This window comes from Stegostoma tigrinum, chromosome 1 (assembly GCF_030684315.1).
Source record: "Stegostoma tigrinum isolate sSteTig4 chromosome 1, sSteTig4.hap1, whole genome shotgun sequence".
In the NCBI taxonomy this organism is placed as follows: Eukaryota; Metazoa; Chordata; class Chondrichthyes; order Orectolobiformes; family Stegostomatidae; genus Stegostoma; species Stegostoma tigrinum.
In genome coordinates, this window is record NC_081354.1 from 19,792,314 (window position 1) to 19,814,806 (window position 22,493).

Consider the following 22,493-nt stretch of genomic DNA (forward strand, 5'->3'; position numbering starts at 1 on the left):
TATAGGAGACTTATAAAAGCTGTTAACTTCTACAATCTTTTACAGTGTTATTTACTACCAGTGATCTATTTTTGAAATATAGTTGGTATTGTAATGTAGGAAACACCGTTTTTAAAAAATCCTTCAAACAGGAAGGAAATAAATGATTAAATAATTTGTTTTTAGCAGAATTATTGAATGCATGTTGTTCAGGATGCCACAAGCACTTCTCTGCAATTTCTTTCACAGATGTGAGTGGAATCTCTTTTGTACGGTGCAGTAATGGGGAGGTATCGTAATATCATTGCAGAGGACTTCTCTTAAAGTGAGTCTTGCTTGTTTCGGTGGATGTTAAAGATCCTGTGACACTATTTAAGAGGAATGCAGAGTCTTGGTAACATCCCACTTAGAATCAATGGCATGAAAGGCAAGTTGACAAGTTATTAGCTCCATGTGTTCAATGATCATTGCTGCCATACAGCAAAATGTGGAATGGTTTGGATGAAGTGAGCAAAGCCATGGTGGCTAACTTTGTAGATGACATAAAAATAGGTCAGAAATTGGATGTAAGGAAGATGCAGATGGACATAGTAGGTTGAGTGAATGGGCACAAGTCTGGTAGATGGATTTTACTGTGAGAATATGTGAAGCTGTTCACTTTGGCATGAAGAATAAGGCAGAAAATTACTTAAATGGAGAATGACTGCTGAATTACAGTTACAGTGCAATCAAGGTAATTTAGTACATAAGTCATAAAATGTTAGCCTGCAGGTACAGCAAGTAATTAAGAATGCAAATAGGATGCTGTCCCATGTTACAAGAGGAACTGAACATTACTCAAGCATAACATCTTTACTTTTATGTGGGGCACTGTTGAATCTAAATCTTAAATATTATGTGAAATTTTGGTTGTCTTATTTAAAGATGTAAACGTATCAGAGACAGTTCAGAGAAGGTTTCCTGGATTGATAACTGGAGAGGGTTGTCTGATGAGGAAAGGTCAGATAACGAGGTGTTATTTCCACTGGAGTTTAGAAGAACGAGAGATGACTTGATTGAAGCACAGGCAGTCCCCAGGTTGCAAACCGGTTCTGTTATGGAGTTTGTTCACAATTCGAATAGTATGCAGGTCAGAACACAATGCAGGACAATATAAAGGAACCATTTGCAAGTGCAGGAATTGTTGATACAGCTTTAATTATACCCCTGTTTGAGATTGCGTGTGTAAATTGGGACGCCAAGTGTGTAAGATCCTGAACAGTCTTGACAAGTTGGAGGTAGAAACGTTAGAAGTTCTTGAGGATAAATCCAGATCTAGGGGACACGGTTTAAAATTTAGTGATTGCCCTTTTATTGACAAATAAGAATTTGTTTTTCTCTTAGAGAGTTTGTGCAACCTTAGAGCCCTTTGCCTCAGGAAATGGTGTCATTGAATATTTTTAAGATGGAAGTAGATTAATTCCCTTGTCCGATGATAATCAAAGGTTATTGGGGGTTGATATGAATGTGGAATTCTAAACACAGATAAGTCAGCCATGATCTTATTGAATGGCAGAGCAGACTTGAGGCTAAATAGCCTACTCCTCCTAATTCACAAGTTCATACAAATCCGTGCCACTCATTTTTGGAAAATTAAATAGTTCCACAATTTGTGCCATACTATGAACAATTCTATGGTGCAGAAGTGTGTTCTGATTATGAGCAGACTAAAATGTTTCACTTGGGGTTTCTGACTGTCTCAGACAAACAAAATGAAAGACTACTGTTTTCTTTTGATGTTGCATTGTATGGTGTAACCATGCTGCAGGTTATAGAATGAGTGTGTGAGACCGCCCCAGGGGTCTAGCATGTTAGGACTTCTTTCGGTCAAGTACGGAAAAGGAGAACCTAACCTAAAAGAGGAAGCTTTTTTTTGTTGCAAGGAAACATGGGAGAAGGGTTGTGTTCTCGTGTGCTTCCCTAGTTTGTATTTTTTCATATTTAAATCTCCTTAGCATGCACTCAGCACAGTAATGATGTTAAATTGACATAATGTGGTGTGGCATAAATTACAGCTGATAGAGATATTTAATCTTGAGATGTGTGTGACATGAGATGACAGAAACTGTACAAAGGCTGTTTCTGTAGCAGATCACAAGATAATATACTGTGCATAATAAGGATTTATTTCTTGACTTTGAAAACCAGCAGGAGTCTTTGCCAGTAAGAGTACATAGTGAAAATTTGGCCACAAAACCATTTTCTGCGCTTCAGTTTTGTGTTTCCAAGATCTGAGTGGTTTCCAGTTTTGTTTTTGCTTGATGTACATTCCCAGCATCACACCTGCAAAGCCAGAGGATTAGCTGTATGTGGTAAATGTTACCATGCACTTGTGGAGAATTAAGAACAGTTTTCCTCCCTTTATTATAGGTTAATTGTTGGTGAATTACATTCTTGTAAACTTTCCTACAAACCAGACTGGTTAAAATGTAACAAGGTGATTGTCCTTTGTTCCAGAATAAGATTGGGATTTTCTCAATTGTTTGGGTTGGCACAGTTTAAACTTGGCAAAATTTGGCTTTGTATAGTACATTGCGATCTACAGTAGGAAAACATATGAACTTTTGTGAATTTTATTGAGGTAAAACCTTCTAATTGCTTCAGTGCTATGTTGTGTGGCGGAATAGAATTTAAAAAAAACTTTGCCCTTGTACATTTCCCCTCCAGTTGAAGATGACGAACTGATTAATGTGCTTGTGGTTTGTCTGTCAGATGCATTGATAGATTGTGGATAGGGACTTCTGCAGCATCAGCCAGTACTTTCCTAAGCACTGACATGATAGCAAAAATGGAAATCTAAATTTTACTGAAAATTAAGAGGTAAACTCTAGATTCTTCATTGTGGATCAGAACAAACCAGCACTGTTTTCTTATCCTAGCTAATTCACAGTGCCATTGATGAATGCTGACATCCTGGAAGGTTAAATCAATGCCCTGTCTCCTTTCTCAGTTGGTTGTAAAACATCCCATGACAGTAGTTGAAGCTTCCAGCCTCTTGGCCAACACTTACCTCTCAACTAGCTGTGAAGGCTGAGAGAAACAGATTTTTAATCAGTAATGGAATCAAGGGTTATGGGGAAAAGGCAGGAAAGTGGAGTTGAGGATTATCAGATCAGCTGTGATCTCATTGAACGGCAGAGCAGACTCGATTGGCTGAATGGCCTGTTCTTGCTCCTATATCTTATGGTCAGAAATAGCTCATCTGGCCATTTGTCATTTTGCTGCATATCTAACGAAGATTGAAGAATCACAACAGTATGGTATAACAGTGAACAGTCCACACTTCCAAAGCAATTAATTGACCTTGCATGCTTTGGCGTACCTAAGATTCATGAAAGGTACACTGTACAGATGCAAGTTCTTTCTTTCTAACTTGACCTTCCCATTGATCTGTTCGTCCCAACTGTGGAGATGCTGAGCAAATGCCTGGTGTTTTCTTGCAGGAGGAAATTAGGGAGGAAGCCAGAGAAACATTCCAGCGGACGATCTCAATATTGACAACTGTTACCTGACAGTGCAAGGCACCTGGTTCGATTCGAACCGTGGTTGAGTGTCTGTGTGGAATTTGCATATTCTTCCCATGTCTGCATGTGTTTCCTTTAGGTACTCTGGTTTCTTCCCACAGTCCAAAGATGGGCAGGTTAGCTGGGTTGGCCATGCTAAATTGCCCATAGTGTCCAGGAATATGTAGGTTAGGTGGGTTAACCATGGAAAATGTTGGGTGATGGGGATAGGGAGGTGTGGGTCTGGCAGGGATACTCTTTGGATGGTCTTTGGACTCGGTGGACTGAATGGTGTCTATCTGTGCTGTAGGGATTTTATGAGGAGGCCATGTGCTTTCCTAGTACGGCATTCAAGATTGTTGTAAGGACACATGAGAAGAGGGAAAGAGTGTTGGTCAGAGACTGCAGGTCATTGCAAGCATCTTAACATTTGCCATGGATACAACTGTAAAATGTCCGTCATTATGGTTAATATATGACGGTGAAGCTCAATGATTACAATGATGCTCATGTAATAATCTAAAGAGACTCTACTGATACTGGGATGAGGGTTGTTAGGAGGTTTATATTTGTGAGGATTCACTGTGCATGAGTCTAAACTGGGTAAAGACATACTGTGATTTTATCCTTCGCCAACTAATTATTAGGTATTTAAAGATGTAGTTGTAATTGCATTTCACACTTCATGAAAGTTTTCTCCATTTAATATTGTAAATTCCATACTCTCTTCAGAACTGATTACCAGGTCATGGTTCTTCTTTGTTTCTGGATTGTTCTGTGTGTGTACTGCATTTTTAACATCTGTGAGAGAATAATCAGTGAATAATTTGTGAAATATTCCAAAACATGAAGCACTAACTTTGATGCTCTGGTACTTTGTCCAAACTTACAGTGAAAACAGAAAAAAACCTTACCATTAAGTGCTTAATCTCGCCGTGCCTACCCTCCTATTGTTCCTTAGCCCTCCACATCACCTCACATCCACTCCATAAACCTGCGCCACCTCATACCAATGTTAAGCTCTGGTCTTTTACCCAGCCCTATATGTCCCTTATGTCCTTCGTTCCAAACTAAGCCTCTCAACTCACCCTGCCTTAGTCCCTCATTCTTCATGTCAAATTATCTATGTGTTGATGAAATAAAAAGGTTCTTGGTGATTATCGATGACTTCACTGTATTAAAAAGCACTCACTGATCAAAAAGAAAACCTGAATTACTGCCTTTAACAACCTCTCACACTTTCATCTCTTGTAGAACCAAACATCTGCATTCATTTTCCATCATTAAACTCTATTTGGAGCTGTTAATTTAAATTGTGAAGTGTCAGACATCCCACTGTGCTAATGATAGGCTGTGAAATCAGTCACACAGCATGATCTCTGTAATGGTGACGTTGAGGCTTATGTCAAACGGCAGAATGAAGTAGCAAAGATTTTTTCATATCAACATTTAAAGTGACAACATTTCAGTACCTTGACAGCTTGACAGTTCCAACAAGCTTATCCACTTCTTACACACATTCATTTCTATTTTTTAAAATCCTAGAAGGCACTATACTTCTCCCAGTGGGCAGTTGACTCTGTCAAAGGTTACTCTGTCCCCCTCCAAAGGGATACGCTGCATCTCCAAATAACTCTAGTAGCTTTAGACCTCCTCTTGAAAAAATGTCAAGTCTGGTGTTTTGGCTATTTTTCCATCAAAAAATGGATTAGTTTGAAGACATCTGAACTTTAATTTGTGCAGATGCCTTTATGAACCACTGCAAAGTAAAGTTCCTTGTCCTCTGGTATGAAAATGGTAAGTCTGGGGTTCAGGGGAGGGGCAACTGGAATTGAGCTGCGACAACCAATTTTTGTTCAGCTAGAGATCTTCATGGCTGTTAGAAAAATTTAGACTATTGTTTCCCCAAGAGAAATCTAAGAAACAGAAGTGTACGATTTTGGGTTAGATATTTGTTGAACACCAGAGAGTTTGTGTACCTTTGTACAGAAAGTCTCAGCAAATTCAAGTGTTTGTGAGGATGTCGTTATGTCTCAGAATACAAGGAAAGACTTACAGTTCTTTTACACTAGGGATCAGTTCTGATGATGAGTGCTATTTCATAAACTCACCACAAATAAGCAAATCAATGTCCTTAACCCTTAAGGCAGCAGAAGTCTTTCAATCATGTTTTCACTGCTGACATTCATAGCTTTGAGAATATTGTGCATTCTGAATCAACCACTCAATATAAATAGGTTTGCTGCCATCTCAAAGATGCATGTCCTGAAACCACTGTAATGTAAACAATATGTTGGAGAGTTAAATCTTTTCTCATTGATGGAAAAAGGGAAGGGGTGAAGTTACTGATGCCTTTGTGTAATCATGGGTGATCATAGAAGTATTGCATTGCAGAAGAAAGTTGTTTGTTGGACCATAAGTCCATCACCAACTCATAAAATGAGCATCATTTCCTGGTGTTGATTTCCTGCAGTCTCCCTATATCCTTTGCACATCATTTTATCCAAGTGTCCTCTTGAATGTCTCGATTGAACGTGCCCCCACTTCCAGGCAGCGCATTTCACACTCTAACTACTTGCTGAGTGAAAGTGTTTGCCCTTGTTTTAACCTTCTTTTGCAGATAGTTTTCAATTGATGCCCTATTGTCCTTGTTCCTTTTGAGAATGGAAACAGTTTCTCCCTATCGACTATCTACCAGTCTGCCATGATTTTTAAATCCCCTATCAAAATAATCCCTTCTCAGCCACCTTTTCTCCAAGGAGAGCAGACCTAACTTCTTCAGTCTAGCACCTGAAGTGAAGTACTTCCTTGCTGAAACTGTTCTTGTAAATGGCTTCTGCGCTCTCTCCAATGTTTTTACATCCTTCCTATAATGTGGTGGCCAGATCTGTACAGTGTGCCCTAGCTACAGTCAAAGAGATGCCTTATGCATGTTCTTGTTTTGTGTGCAACTATTAATAAAGCCAAGTATGCTTTACTTAATGCTCTATCCACCTGTAATCCCTCTGCTCCTGTAGTCCCTTAGAATTGTACCTTCTATTTTATGTTGTCTTTTCATATTCTTCCTACTGAAATCCATCATCTTTCACTTCTCTGCATTGAAACTTTTTTAAAAGGCATCTGGATGAGTATGTGAATGAAAAGGGTTTGGAGGGATACAGACCAAATGCAAGGAAATGGGATTAGATTAGGATATGTGGTCAACGTGGACGAGTTGGACCAAAGAGTCTGTTTCCATGCGGTACATCTCTATGACTTTATCATCTGCCACCTATTTGCCTGCTCTGCCAATTTGCCTATGTCCTTCTAGAATTCCACTGTGCACTCACTGCTTCCAACTTTTCCAAATTTTGTAGCATTTGCAAACTTTAAGATATGCCTCCCATACATGAAGATCCAGATCATTAAAATGTATCTGGAAAATCAAGGGTCCCAATCCCAACCCCTGAGAACTCCACTACAAACCATCCTCCAGCCCAGAAAGTATCCGTTGGTCATAACTCTGTTTCCTATCACTCAGCCACTTTCGTGTCTATGTTGCTACTGGCCCTTTTATACCATGAAATATTAATTTTCCTCAAGTCTGTGCTTGGCACTGTATCAAATGCCTTCTGATGATTATGTAATGGAGCTTGAATGATAAACATATTTGTTATAATTGAGGGGGCAGGTTTGGAATGTTTTATTTTAAGCCAAGGAAAGAGGAGCAGGTGTAGCTAGTGGAATAATGTCTTCAGAGTCACTAACATCGTGGAGTGGATTGTGATTTGGTACGATGCTGAGAATTGTCTGTATTTTTATTTTGTAGGCTCTTTAACTCAGCCAAGATATCGGGTGAGCTGAGACTAGACCTTTGTGTAAAGCTGATTCCCCACGCATTTCATGGAATTCAAATTTCCGCTCCAGTGTGTTTTTGCATTGTTTTTCGAATGTAGGTTATATTGAGGATCTCCTGACCATTACGATTCATATAAGATTGACTAAAAGTGTTCTGTTTTCTTATGGGTATGAGCATCGTTTTAAACAATAATCCATCACTTGTCTGCTAATCCCAGATGAAACAAACTTGAAGCAGTACCAGAGAAAGATTTGATGTCCCATGTGAAGCAGTACACAGCTTTCTTTTGATGTGGGGTTGCAAGATTCGGCTTATGTTGAGCTCGAATGAGTTAGAAATATATTAAATTATTGACAGATGGAAAAATGCAGACTGGCACAATATTAATGCAGATTGTTCTGGCTAACTTTGTCAGGGATGACTGAATTAGATGAATTCACCATGGAGAAAGTCATGGAGGATCTGGAGCGTAGATGTTATGATAATATGAACCATGCCATTGAGAACGAAGAAGGACTAGGAATTGAATACGATGAAGATGTGGTGTGTGACGTGTGCCAGTCTCCAGATGGTGAGGATGACAACGAGATGGTTTTCTGTGACAAATGCAACATATGCGTCCATCAGGTAAGGTTGCTAGCATTCGTCCATGGTTCATCTGTTTCCTGAATGAGCCATTCATTCAATTGGAAGATGAGCCTATAGTAAATAGTTGTTGAGCATCAGTGCTATGTTACCAAGCCAAGCACGACGAATGTGTACAAAACTAGTACGGTGTTAATTACAATTCTGTGTACGATGGTGAACTTTTTAAAAAAAACAATTTGTACGTGGGGTTGCAGAGATAGAACTGATAGTGGCTGATCATTCTGCGAACCTTGGTAGGGTCTGTGTCAGTGCATGAGCCAGAACAATGGGCCGTTTAGAAGAAGACACTGGGCTGAAGCAAATCTCAACATGATGTGTCTGTGACACAGGGTAATTGATAAATAAAGTCAAGAATTTCAGATCTGATGTATTTGAGAATGGAGAGCCAGAACAGCGTGGTGGGCAGTGCAGAACTGGAAAAGTGTCAGAGTTTAAGTTTAGTTGAAAGTAGACAATGGAAGTGCAGCCCAGGAGATGTTTTGTACATTTGAATCCAGTGGTGACAAATGCCATAACACAGCTAAGAATCAGTGATGGCAAGCAATGTTGCAGAGGTTTTAAAAAATAAGTGATCACGGTGAGATAAGATTTTGGTCTAACTGAATAAGGCCCTAGAATTGTGGACAGTGTAGTTTGGTCCATAAGGTGTATGAGCAAATTTTAACCATTTGGCCCGTTGAGTCTGTTTTGCCATTCACTCATGGCTGATCTGTTTCTCCTGCCTTCTCCCTGTAATCTGTGATCCCCTTACTAATCAAGAACCAGTATGATATGAAAAATAAGATTTTCAAAAACGACTTTTGGGGAACTCCATTACAAAGCTTCCTCCAGCCCCAAAAATATCTATTGACTATTATTCTCTGTTTCCTGTCACCCTAGCCAATTTTGTATCCTTGATGCTACTATCCATTTTTACCTTGGTTTATCACGTTCCTCGTAAGTTTGTTTTGTGACACTGCACAAGACGCCTTCTAGAAATTTATCTACAGTCAATAGTGTCATTATTGCAAAGCTTCAAGAAAATTTTGACTTTATTATAGCATTTTCATTCTTCTCTCTGTGAACAATGTCCATTTGAGAGTTCAGGATACAGGATATGATGTTGAGACACTTTCCAAATATCTGAACCATGTCCAGTCATTCATAGTAATGTTGCTGGAGTTGGCTGAGTTGGTATCAAGATAGATACTAATGTTTATTCAAATGCCCTCCCATTGAATCCAGAGAATGTGGCGATGTGTTGATGGCGGAACTATCTAGCATTCTTATTTGCCGCTGAGACACAGTCCAGGTCTCACTGCAGTACATGGGTGCAGTGACAGCAACGACTTTGTAAACTAGGACTTCTGTTGACTTGTGGGGGACTTGTTGTCAAATACTCACTACTGTGGTTTGTAGAAGACTGAACTGGTGCAGCTGATCCAGTGATAGATCTCCTTGTTGATGGCAAGCTTTTGAGAGAGGTTGCTGTTAACATATTGGAAGTGCTCAACCTGTTTTCCATTTGAATAATTTATTGTGATGTGTATTCAATATAAAATACAAGAGAAAAGTGTGTACTGTTGCTATGTGCAGGTGCCGTTCATATTAACTTAGAATTAAATTAAAAAAGATAACTTAAGAGAGTCCAACTTTTCCTTCTCCGCTGCTGCAGCTCTGCTCCGATCTTCCCAGCTCATGCCATGCCACGCTACACCACACCAGAGTCCTGTTCCACTTATCCTAGCCCTCGCCATGCTGCCTCCAGAGGCTTTGTAATGTACAGCATATATGGGAGTTGGAACATTTGACAGACCAGATCTGGGTTGACATGAGTTTTGCTTCGGCAGAGTTCAAGAATACGCTGAGTCTCTCGCGTGGAGAATTGAAATCAGGAATGACTTTCAAATCTGGTGCAAAGTGGGCGTTGACAAAACAGGCATCTTGATACATTATATTGTATATGTTTATGGTGGCCAGTTCAGTTTTGGCATGGAGATGAGAGGTTTTAAGAAGTTTCTACATATTTAATACTCTCATCAGAAGGCGATTGATCTTTGTGGTGAGCAACCATTGTTGCTCTTAGAAACCTATTTTAATTTAATTCCATCCCCACTCTTGCTACTCTCCCACACTGCCCCTGGTGGTTAGTGCTTGGAAATTGCTCTTTTAATTGATGAAACTAGTCATTTGGCAAATAAAATATACCAATGGGTGCTATCCTGTATTGATTTCTCTACACCTCTCCCTTCCTGTTTGGCCCACACTTTGGAACCAGGTTTAGAACAGTGCTGAGAGATGATAACCTTTTCTGAAGAAGGGTCCTGACCAGAAACATCAACCTTCTGGCTCCTCTGATGCTGCCTAGCCTGCTGTGTTCCCCTAGCTCCACACTGTTATTTAGAGCAGTGCTGTCTGTCTTGGCCTCAATGACAATATCCTGCTCACTGACAATAAGTTTCAGTTCTGGCATGGTCACACTGGCATTGAACTTAGTACAGCCTTGATCTAAACACAGACAACAGAGTTATACTGCACGGATAAGGTCAGAGTAACTTGGCGTCAAAGCAGCATTTGACAGAGTATCGTTTCAAGAAGTCTGAGGCAGTAGGAATCCGGACAATCTTTTCACTGGTTAGGGTCATGCGTAGCACCCTAGTGAATCTAGCACCTTTGTTGGAACTAAATCATCTCTGTCCCAGAACATCACTGTAGGTAGTGTCCATGTGCCAAACCACCTTCAGCTGTTCCATCTATGACTTATCTTCCACCATAAAGTCAGAAATGGGGATATTTGCTGATGGTTACATGGTGGTCAACACCATTTGTGATTCCTCCTTGATGGAACCAGTATGTATCTGTATAAAGAAGGATCTGGACTCCATTCAGGCTTGGACTGATAAACAGCAAGTAATGTTCACATTGTGCAAGTATCAGGCAATGACAGACTCCAACATGAGAGAATCTAACCGTCGCTGCTTGATATTCAGTGGCATTACCATTGCTGAATCCCCCATTGACAACATCCTGCGGGGTTACCATTGAACTGGATCGGCCAAGTACCTGCTATGCTATGGCATTTTAATGTTCATCTATATACTCTCTAAATGCTTCACGCGTTCTTGCTTCTACCATCCTTCTGGCAGTGAGTTCCATTTAAAAATTCAGTAATCTTTTTCTCATAGTCTTCGAATGAGTATGCCATATCATCATGCTCAGCCATAGGTGTTTGCCTTATCATCATGCTGCAAAATCCCGAGCATCACTACAGACTTTGCAATCTTTGCTAGGGCTGTGGTCTCTGCAAAGAAATTACTGCCAACTGATTGATCTGAGTCTCAGTCCAATATACACTGCCCATATTCTTTGTAAGCTACATACATGCACTGATTGTCATGCTGCTGTAGTACAGCAATGTTCTCAGTTATGTTGCTGGGGCAGTTTAGCCCAGCTGGGTGCTTCCAAGTCTGGGAAGCTGAGCTACGCTTGATTTGGCCAGGGCACCATTTTCAAAGTGTTCAGATGAGACAAACATGTCAAATATTGTGAACTGCAAGGAGGATAGCCATGGACTTGAAGAGGACTCAAGTGGAATGGGCAGGTGAGGTTTAATGTGGAGAGGTGTGAAGCATTTCACTTTGGTGGGAGAAGGCAAAAGAAACACGATAAAATGAAGGCTCCTGTTCTCAAAGGGGTGCAGGATCAGACAGGTCTGGGGTGGGGGGTTGTGGATGCGTAAAGGCAGCAAGAGGATATGGTTGAAAAGGCACAAAGGGTCCTGGCTTTTAAAATTCGGTCATGGAATACAACTCTTTCAGTGAATTTGACATTCCTTTACAAAACACTGTTTCAGCCTCCACTAGACTCTTGTGCCAAATTCTGGGCTGCACACCTTAGTAAGGATATATTGACCTTGGAAAGAGTACAGAACAGATTTACAAGACCGATATCTGAACTTCTGGGGCTGTTTTGAGGAGAGATTGTACAAATCCAGCCTATTTTCTCTAGAATTTAGAAGATCAGGGGATGAAATGATTGGTTCTTCAAGCTATTCACAAAAGACAGGATAGATAAACTATTTCCACTGGTTGGGGGATTCTAGAACTAGGGACATAGTGTGACAAGTAGGGCTAGACTATTCAGGAGAGATGTTAGGAAGCACTTTTATCCACAGGTTGGTAGATGTTTGAAACTGTCTTCCATCAACAGCTGATGCTAGGTTTGTTTCGAATTTTAAGTCTGGCATAGCCAAATGTTTTGTTTTAAGGGATGTGGGCCAAATGCACGTTTCTGGAGTTATGCCAGCAGACAGTGAAGAAGGTTATCACAGATTACAAAGGGATCTTGTTAAATTGGGCCAATATGCTGGACAGTGGCAGACGGAGTTTAATTTGAATCAATGCAAGGTGTTGCATTTTGGTAAGGCGATTAAGGGCAGGACTTATATAGTTAATGGTAGGGCCACGGGGAGTGTTGTCAAATAGAGAGACGTAGGGGTTGAGGTGCGTAGCTCCTCGCAAGTTGCATCATAGGTATACGGGATGGTTAAGAAGATGTTTAACATGCTTTCCTTTGTTGCTTAGACCACTGAGTATTGGAGTTGGGACGTCATGTTGGGATTGTGCAGGACGTTGGTTAGGCCTCTTTTGGAGAACTGTGTACAGTTCTGGACACCTTGCAATAGGAGGGATATTAATAAATTGCAAAGCGTGCAGAAAAGATTTACAAGAATGTCTCTGGGCCTAGAAGGATTGAGTTACATGAGGATGGCTTGGTTGGGACCTTTTCACTGGAATGTAGGAAGTTGAGGGGTGACCTAAAAGATTTATAAAATCATGAAGGGCATAGATAACTTGAATAGAAGAAGCTTTTTCCCTAGGGTTGGGGGGTTTAAAACCAGGGGGCTTATTTCATAAGGTGAGAAGAGAAAGGGACTTGGGGCAACGTTTTCACAGAGAGGGTGGTTTGTATGTGGAATGAACTGCCAGAGGAAGTAGTAGATGCAGGTATAGTTAAAACATTTAAAAGACATTTGGTCAGGAACGTGGCTAGGAAAAGTTTAGAGGGATATGGGCCAAATGCAGAAAAATGGAATTAGATAAGTTTGGAGGTTGCCATGGATGGGTTGGACTGAAGGGTCTGTTTCCATGCTGTAGGACTCAATGAATCTATAAATAAATACTGTGGTAGGTCAGAAACTAGGAATTTTGCATCATATAACCGACAGTCTTGTGGCAGTTCACCATCGGCAAAACATAAATCAGTATTGTGATGGAATGCTTTCCACCTGCCTAGATGAATACAGCTCCAAAAACACACGCTGTTCAGCACCATCCAGGACGAAGCTACCTGCTTGATTGGCACCCCATCCACTACTTCAAATATTCACACTTTGACCAGTAACACAGTGTGTCAGTAGGGTGTACCACTCACAAGGTACACTGCAGCAACTCGGCAAGGCTTCTTTATCAATACCATCCGAATCCACACCCACTACCACCTGTAAGTCAAGGATAGTAGATGCCTGGCAACACCACCACCTGTGCATTACCCCTCCAAGCCACACACCATGCTGACATGGAACTATGTTACCGTGCCTTCACTCTCGCTCGTTCAAAATCCTATAACACCCTTCCTAACATCTCTTTGGGTGCACCTACACCCCAGCGACTGCAATGGTTCAAGAAAGCAGCTCACCACTACCTTTTTGAGGGCAATTAATCATAAACAGTAAATGCTGACCCAACTGGTGACACCCGATTCCATGACCTAATTAAAATAAAGCAAACTGAGTCAGAAAGCAGTTGTTCCTTTTAATCTTTGCAGTTAGCCATTCCCAGTTTATGTTAGGAGATTTGTTTTATTTTTCTAGACTCTCTGGAGTAAGACATTTTGTCACAAGAGTCTCTGTGACTGACCTACAGGAGAAATTAGACACCTGTGGGTTTTCCTGTTGGTCATGTTTACTCATGCTAACATTGGTACAATTTATATTTATGAGATTTATATTTATCTGTGTGTTTGCGTAGCATTTTCTGTTGGAGAAAGCAAGACTGGGGAGTTGTTTTCAGATCTGAATAACATTATCTTTCGTTTATTTGAAATTGCATTTTCTTGACCAGCACCAATGGGCCCAGGAGTGTACTGGTCAATCAAATATTCCAGTTGGACAAGAGGTCCAAATGATTAATGTAAAACCACACACTAAGTGACAGAAGCCTAATGCAGTGGGCATACACATCACTGTTATCCTCTATTTACAGCATAAATCACTCAAATAATAATGCAACTTTGACTCGAATAAAACTTACTGGCAGAGAGCCTTCTCACTTGCACCCTCACCTGACTACTCGGGCATTGTGGGGATAGTGATAATACACTTGAGTCATATAATTTTTGCTGGTGTATCGAGAGTGTTGGTTAAAACAAAGTTTGCTGTTGATTCATGGGAGTGAAAGTTAGTAGATGATGATCAGAATTCGCAGATTATCTTTTAATGCAGTGTCACTTTGAGCTAAGGGAATGTGATGTATCCTGTGCATCAGTATAAAGGAGTGGAACTGGGCAACATTTTCTAAGCTTATGAAAACCTCCTAATTAAATACTTACACGTGGAGACAAATTTACTAATTGTTATGACTTTCACGCAACATAAACTGGGTGTGATCAAGAGGCATGGGATCTGAATCTGTCAACTCCTGTGTGTATTGAGTACTCTTTGTGCATTTCTTGTAGGCTTGTTATGGAATTCTGAAAGTTCCAGAAGGCAGCTGGTTATGTCGGACATGTGCACTTGGTGTCCAGCCCAAGTGTCTGCTTTGCCCCAAGAAAGGTGGAGCAATGAAGCCAACCCGCAGTGGGACAAAGTGGGTTCATGTGAGCTGTGCTTTATGGATCCCTGAGGTAAGGCACCAAACATTGCATTGCCCTTGCTGGAACCTATAATAGGTTGTCACTTTGCTTTGGATGGGGGGGGGAAAGAAATGCACTCTGGTGATAAAGTAGTTAAAATGGGCAAATTTAAAATGATGGCTTTGATACAAAGGTAAATTGTGTGCAACTTTGCAACTTTGATCTTAAAATTTCGTTCCGTTTAGCTCATAGCGCTTTTAAAATAATTTAAGGAAGGGCATATTATTTTATGGTAAAATTTGATCTTAAAATTTCGTCTTGTGATGGCACTCCAATTGTTTCAAAAGAGGTGTGTGTTGTTTCTGCTTCTTTGTACTGTTGTAAATTATAAAAACAATCTAGCACTTCTGGGTAACTTAGAATGCCATTTCTAAGAACCTGGGAACATGGCTAGATTGTAATGGGTGCTGCCATCTCTGAATGCAAGTCCATCCACCTTACTGACACCTGCCTCTCAGCAGTTTAACGCTGGGAGCAGTGCTATATCCTTTAAGGTGAGATTTATGCCTCAGGCCCCAGAGAAAATCTTGCCTTAGCCAGGTGGCGGCCAGCCAGATAACCGGGAGGGTCTGTAGTTACAGCAGCACGAGATGGGACACTGCTGGGATTATGGTTGGTCCCAGTGGTGAGGAGCAGCACCTTAATGCTGGGGCCAGACCAGTTTGCAGTCCCCCCACCTGCCCCAAAAGCTTCCACCCAGAAAATTTCACCCTGATATGTGAGTAGCGTCAGATAGGTGTACAACAGGCAACGACCCACTGGATTTTTATGAGTCATCCCTTCCCGTCCGATCTATACAGTGTAAAACAGAGACCGAGGTCTCTAATTTCCTGTAAAGTTGGATTTATCTGTCGTGAATCTGAAAAGGGAACGGAAAGAAAAGCACAAGAAAGGATTTGTCAACACGATGCTCCCAAGCCAGCTGCAGTCCTCTGTTCCTCCTTGTACTAGGTTTGCCGTAGCTTTTTAATTCAAACCTTTGTAGCACACGCAGTGTGCTGTGACTATATCCAGTTGAATTGCTGTGAGGTAATTTCGTCAGTAAGTTGTGGTCCAGTGAGATGGTTGGCCAGTAGCTGTTTAGGCCACTTATGATTCTAAGGCTGCATGAGCTTGGCAATTTACAACAAATTGAATCCCCAGTTCCCAATAAATTTTTTCCAGTACACAATAGTGTGGATTCTTTGCAGGTTAAGTACTGTCAGTGGTTATTGGAGAAGAGGAAGTATTTGCAATGAGTGAAAATGCAGGACAAGGTATCAGCAAGTGCAGGAGAAATTTATTTTAGCCCAGAGCGACTTTACTCAATCTTGTGTTTAGTGCCTCTATGATCTGTCCTGCGCAAGAGAATGGCAAGTTAACGGGCGCCCAGAGTCTGTTCGAATGCTACTGAGTAACTAGTTGAAGTATTTGATGGTGGTCTGGGCTAAGTCTTGTTCCAGCTACCTTATTTGTATCAGGAAACACCCAATCTCTAAACAGCATCTCCTGGATAATATGACGGTGATTGAAAACTAGTTTCCTTCCTCCTCCACACCATGTGGCTGCAGCGATACTCCCTAGGTTCCATTGCACTTTATTAGTACAAGCTTGCACTGCAGCAACTTAGCCTGTATCTTGTTAGAGAGAGAGGATCCAGATGTGAGCGTTTGGAGTACCTTGTCCAACCAGTTAAAAATCTGCTGGGTGTAAAGAGGTAATCTGACTGCATCTTAAAGTGTTCTTGGTGGTTACTGCTGTGAATTTTTTTTGCTAATGTGGAGTTTTTTTCCCAAAATAAATGTCTGCATGTGCACCAGTGCTCCAACACTTGGGTAATGCTTCTTTATGGTTAAGGAGGAGCCTGAGTAGTGGCAAGTACTCAGCTTTGGAACCAATAACCAGAAGAATGTTGGCTATAATGAACATGAATCTATTTGCAATGCATTATTCTAACTGGATTGTTTCAGAATTACAGATACAAGCTGAAATCAAGATGGACTTCTTTTTCCAGTTTGTTCTCTCAGACTTGGAACTCTCAAATGAAATACTCCCATTGTTTTCTCATGAAACAGCTTCCATGATGAGATAAAGCAATATCCCTTACACTGGTGAATACCTATGCCTATGATGTTTCTAAAATAGAATTCAGTCTGTTTTGATTTACAAAACTTCTGTTTACTCCAGGTTAGCATAGGATGCCCAGAAAAGATGGAGCCCATCACAAAGGTCTCACATGTCCCTGCCAGCCGATGGGCATTAGTGTGCAGTCTGTGTACTGAGAAGACTGGAGCGTGTATACAGGTTTGGACCAAGTTTATACAATTACTTTATTGTAGTTTTTCAAGTAATAGTGTCACATCACATGATGTTATGAGTTAATAAGTGATGCAGTCTCATTAAATGAGAGTTCTTTTGTATTGAGACTTGAGACAAATAATTGTCAAAATGCTACTCAGATGGTATCTTCAGCTTGTGATCGCTATCAGGCTGTCTTGATTGTCTGCAAAGGCTTAGTTGACTAAAATTCAGGATGTTTGTAGACATTTTGTTACACTGATTCACATTGTTCAATCTGTTCAGTTAAATTCTCAGCATAGTTACAATCTAAGCAAATTCATTTGATTATGAGCTGGTGCTGTCTTGATATGTGCAACTGGCCAATGAGATGTACAGGCCGCCATAGCCCAGACTCCAGCTTGCCACCATTTGACATCCTGTAATGGTGACCGTGATTGTTGTAAAATCCCTATCTGGCTCACTAGCGTTCATTAAGGAAGGACGACTGCCACCCTTACTCAGTTTGGCCTGTGTGCAACTCCACATCCGCAGCACTGATGTTGACTCTTAACTTCCCTTTGAAATGGACTAGCTGGCCATTGAATTGAAGGGCAAGTAAATCCCATAATCTGTGAATGAACAAAGAGAGGAAAAAAAGCACTGTATATTATTCTTGTATTCTTTCCAGTGCCTCTGTAATCTTAGTTTTTACTTGAATATGCCAACTGGAACTCCTCTTAGTACTCCCAAGTGTAACCTGACCAAGGTTTCATATACTTCTAGCTATTTTGCCTAGATACCCTTTACCTCAGCTGCCTGGCTTCTGTCTTGTACCCAACTTTCTATCCATTCTTCTGCTTGTTCCCTTAATTCATGAGCTCTGTCCTAATTCATTACATGTGTTATATGGTTTTGTACCAAATGTCTAGTCTCAATACATCACCTCTATTATCCTCCATCTGATCTTTGTTAACTGTCTCCAAGTAATTTAATCAGTTTGTGCCTTATTTTCACTTTTGAAATCCAAGTTAAATATTCACAATTTATTGTTGGTTTCCAGATTTTTATTTACTTTCAACGTTGGTAATAAATCCATTAATTTACTGCTGGCCTTTTGTCCCTGTTGCACATTGTCTCCCTTTTTAAACATAGATATAAAGTTAGTTACCTGCCAGTCCTTTGGCCTTGCATCGTTTTGAACCAAGCTATTTATTACATGTAACAGTGGTCTTGTTTGGAAAATCTTTGTCCCAAACTTTGTTCAACGTCGATCTAAATGTTTCAAATTGTTCTTCAGTATTTCTGCGTATTTATTTTCGATAAATTCTGTTCTCTCCTGACATCCTCTCTTTCCAAATTATTATCTTGTTTTTATCCTATTTGTTATTTTCTGTTACAATGCTAAACCATAAATATAATCACTACTGCCTGGATATTTACCCTTTTCATTCTATCCCCTGCTCTGATTTACTCCCCATTCTCGATCCAGTAGTGAGATTGTTTTATGGCAGGGATTAAAGCATCAATGGATAGATGTTTAGGTCAGAAAGAAAACACAAGTCAAAGTCTTTTAATCACATTGCTGTCCTCCATTCTCAGCACTATGCACTATTGATTGGAGTCACATTACTATTCAGTCACATTTTAAGTTAGCATCTTCTTTGTCCCAGTAGCAAACGCTTGTTGCAATTTATGACTTGTGTTGGCACTGTAGTTGTTTACACAAGCCCATCTTAATTAATAACCTAGATCATAGCCAAACGTTGATTCATTGATCATTTTTATGCAGGTTTGGTTTGCTGATACAGTCAACAGGAGATTACTTTGGTTCACATTTAAAACACATAAGAAAAAATAAAGTACTCCCTTTGTTTTATTATTCAATTATTCATTATTGATATTGACAGTCCATATAAACTATATTGTTTGTGGGATAGACTTGTCCTCTAGGTATTTCTCATATGGGTTGTTAACACTTTAATAATGTTCAAATACTTTATGCTCTGAATATTCCAGGATAACATCATAATTTACTTAAAAATATTTTGATTTAGCTGCCTACACAGAGATCAGTGCTGAAAACTAATTTTTAAAGTGTTTGTGTTTGGAGCATTAAAATACATGGTTGAATGGTGATGTAAAACTGCCCATGTCTTGTTTACAGAATATCTTAAAATTTAAAGTGGGGAGGGTGAAAGTCCTCTCTGCCTGCTTTAGGATCCTTTGCAAAGTGAATTTATGTGCTGTTGAGACATGGGCCACCAATCCTGAAATTCTCCCTGTTCAACACTGGGAGACGATCAGTGCAAATAAATTCCACACTGTCTCATTTGTACAGCATTCTGGCGTTATGCTAAGGCACTTTGAGGCAGATTAGAAAGAGCTTTCAGCTGCATCTGTCTCTTATCACCTTGAGGCTGACACTGAATGCCTTAAATGAAAGAGGTCCAATTCCTGTTACATTCTGTAAAGGATATAGAGTGAGGAAGCTTAATTGAAATCTTCCAATACTTTTCTTGAGTAAAGATTGTTAAATAATCACAATGTTTTTGGAATATTGTTAGTTTATCTTGTGATTAGCTTAAGCTAGGTTAAATTAAACTAAATTAAGTGTGATTAGGTTAAATTGGGAAGCTTCCTGGTTTGATCCTGAGTTTTGGTGCTGATAATTCTCAGCTGGTGCGGCTACAGGACAGTATGATTCAATAGCTTCAGTAGCTCTTGGCTGGAGAGTAATAAATAAGAGAGTCATTGCTGCTTACCATCATTGTCCAACACTTGCTGTGATATAGATGAATGAGCAGCAATGAGGACAACATTAGAATTTGGGCTTGTTGATGCTCACTTCCACAACAGCTGAAAAGTGTATCGACATTCACTGACTAGACTCTCAGGACTATAGGAAACCTGGATGTATTTGGGTCAGCCTGGACAAGAGGGGCCAAATTACCCCCTCCTGTGCTGTATCATTTCAATGCTTTACTGTGAGCATCGATGATGACTTGGTTGGGGCACTGCAGTCTCATCCCAATATTATGGAATTATACTGTGTGAAAGAGTCAAGTTTTCTAAAGAAGAGAAGAGGAACAGGGTGAACTGTTGGGGACAGAAGGAGTGATAGTTAAAATGATCACAATGAGCTAACAGTTGTTTTGCTCTTGTTGATGGCAAGATAATCCTGTTTGAGCCTAGCAGTAGGGAGAAGGAATTAGTTTGACAGTGGATTAGTCAACAGTTAGAACCTCATTAAAGTTGTAGAAGATTTGCCAGCAAATGATTACACATTCCATTGCAGTGATGTTTTAAAAGTGAAAAATGGAGGTTGGTGCATTCAAGCCTTAAAAACAAGGGATTGACTGCTGGAAGTAGATGGCTCAACATTTATCAGTTCTTTGATCTAGTGATAGTCTGAGGGGGTGAGTTAGTTTCCCAGTTTTCTTTGGGGTGGATGAGGTGGAAGGGAAAGTCTAGAGTAGGAGTGAGAGAAGCAGAGAAGCAAAGAAACATAGAACATAGACGGAGGCTGTGGACCCCATGGGCTGAATGGCCTTCCTCTGAATCATTTCTTTGAGAGAGTTTTCTAATTACTTTCATTCCCTGTAATTCCTCATTTTCACTCCCGTTTGTTTATCTTTTCTGATATTTCCTTCTTATTCTGCTACCCACCATCCTTTTGTGCAATGAATTCATAAGAGCATTAGCAAGACTACCCTGTTTTCAAACTCAAACTCCCTAGTAATAAATGCCAATATTATATTTAGCTTTTTAATTGCCTGCTGTCCCTACATGATAGTTTTTTTGCATTTCTCGCACAGAACTACCCAGATTTATTTCTGCTACCCTATTTTGGAAACTGTCTCCATTTCAATAAAAGTCTGCCTTTTGATTCTTCTCTCAAGTGCATGATGTCACACTTGCCTGTGTTCAACTCGATCTGCTAAGTTATTACCCATTCACAACCTGTCAATGGCTTCTTGCAGATTTCTTACATTATTATCACAAAGTCCCAATCCACCTGTTTGTATCATCATCAAATTTGGAAACATTACGTTTTGCCCCCTCCTCCAAGTTTCATGATAATTCTCAGCTGATAATTCTCGTGGTTCATGACTCAGGATTGATTCTTGTGCACATCACTCGTTACATTCCCAACCTGAAAAAGATCCATTAATTCTGACTTTCTGTCTTCTGTATGCTAACCCCCATTCTTAATCAATGCTAACACTTTATCCCTACTACTGCAACTCCTACTATTTTTTTTGCAATAATCTTCTCTGGTAGCTTACCGAATGACTCATGGATATGCAAATACATCACATCTACCAACTCCCTTTTATCCACACTGTTATATCCTCAAAGAATTCCAGTAAATTTGTTAAACATGTTATCCTGTGCTTAAATCCATGTTGACTTTGATTGCGTTAAGCTTTTCTAAATGTCCTGCCCAGTCTTCCTTAGTAGTGAATGGATTCAAGCATTTCCCAACTTGCGTTGGGCGAACTGGCCTATCATTTCCTGCTTTCTGCCTTCCCCCTTGCTTGAACAGAGGGGCAATGCATTAGATCATCAAAACTTGCTGTTTGCCATCCCGCTTGTTCCCTTTGCATTTGCTAATTATTTTTAAATCTCTAATTTCTGATGATGGATTTACCTGCCAATGAAAACAGTTTCACTTTATTTGCTCAGCCAAAATTCTTTGTTAAGTTGGATAAGTCTCTTAAGTCTCCACTGAACCATTTACTTTCTGAGGGTGCAATCCTAAAGTTTCTCTGATTTGTTTGAATTTTTGAGGCTCTCTATCCCTTGTGCCATGATTTGCTGCACCAACTCCAGGGTCACAGCATCCCTCCTAAAATGTCCTGTACAGAATTGGGCACAGTACTCCAGATTAACCTGTCATTTATAAAGGTTTGGCGTGATTTCTGTAATTTTTCATTGTACGGCTCTATTCACTAAACTGAGGATCCCAGGTTGTTGTATTCTCAAAATGTCATTCCTCCTCCAGAGATCTCTGTTGATCTAGCTGCCTAATTTAGTTGTATTTGTGGAACGGGATGGTCACTGACCATGCCACCATTTATTACCCATCTGTAAGTACCCTTGAGAAGACGGTAGAAATCAATTGCTTTGCTCTGCTGTAGTCATGTTCTGTATGTATATCTGGTTGGGAGGGAGTTCCATGATTTCTGAGCCAAGGACAGTGAAGGAGTGGCTGTGTAGTTCCAAATCAGGCGGGTGTGTCCTGCAGGGAAATCTCCAGGTTATGTTTCTATGTGTCTGCTGACTTTGTTCTGCAAGGTAATAGGGGTCACTGGTTTGGAAGGTCTGGACCGAGT

General features: G+C 40.3%; 1 protein-coding gene across 2 annotated transcripts in view; it reads left to right on the forward strand.

The window, feature by feature from the left end:
- jade1 (jade family PHD finger 1) overlaps positions 1–22,493 on the forward strand; it is a 121,927-nt gene that overhangs the window by 72,116 nt on the left and 27,318 nt on the right. For both annotated transcript variants that reach the window (XM_048538044.2, XM_048538036.2), the window contains exons 6-8: positions 7,775–7,986; positions 14,722–14,889; positions 17,065–17,181. In XM_048538044.2, the coding sequence (XP_048394001.1) occupies positions 7,775–7,986; positions 14,722–14,889; positions 17,065–17,181 (497 nt within the window). The remainder of the gene's footprint in view (positions 1–7,774; positions 7,987–14,721; positions 14,890–17,064; positions 17,182–22,493) is intronic.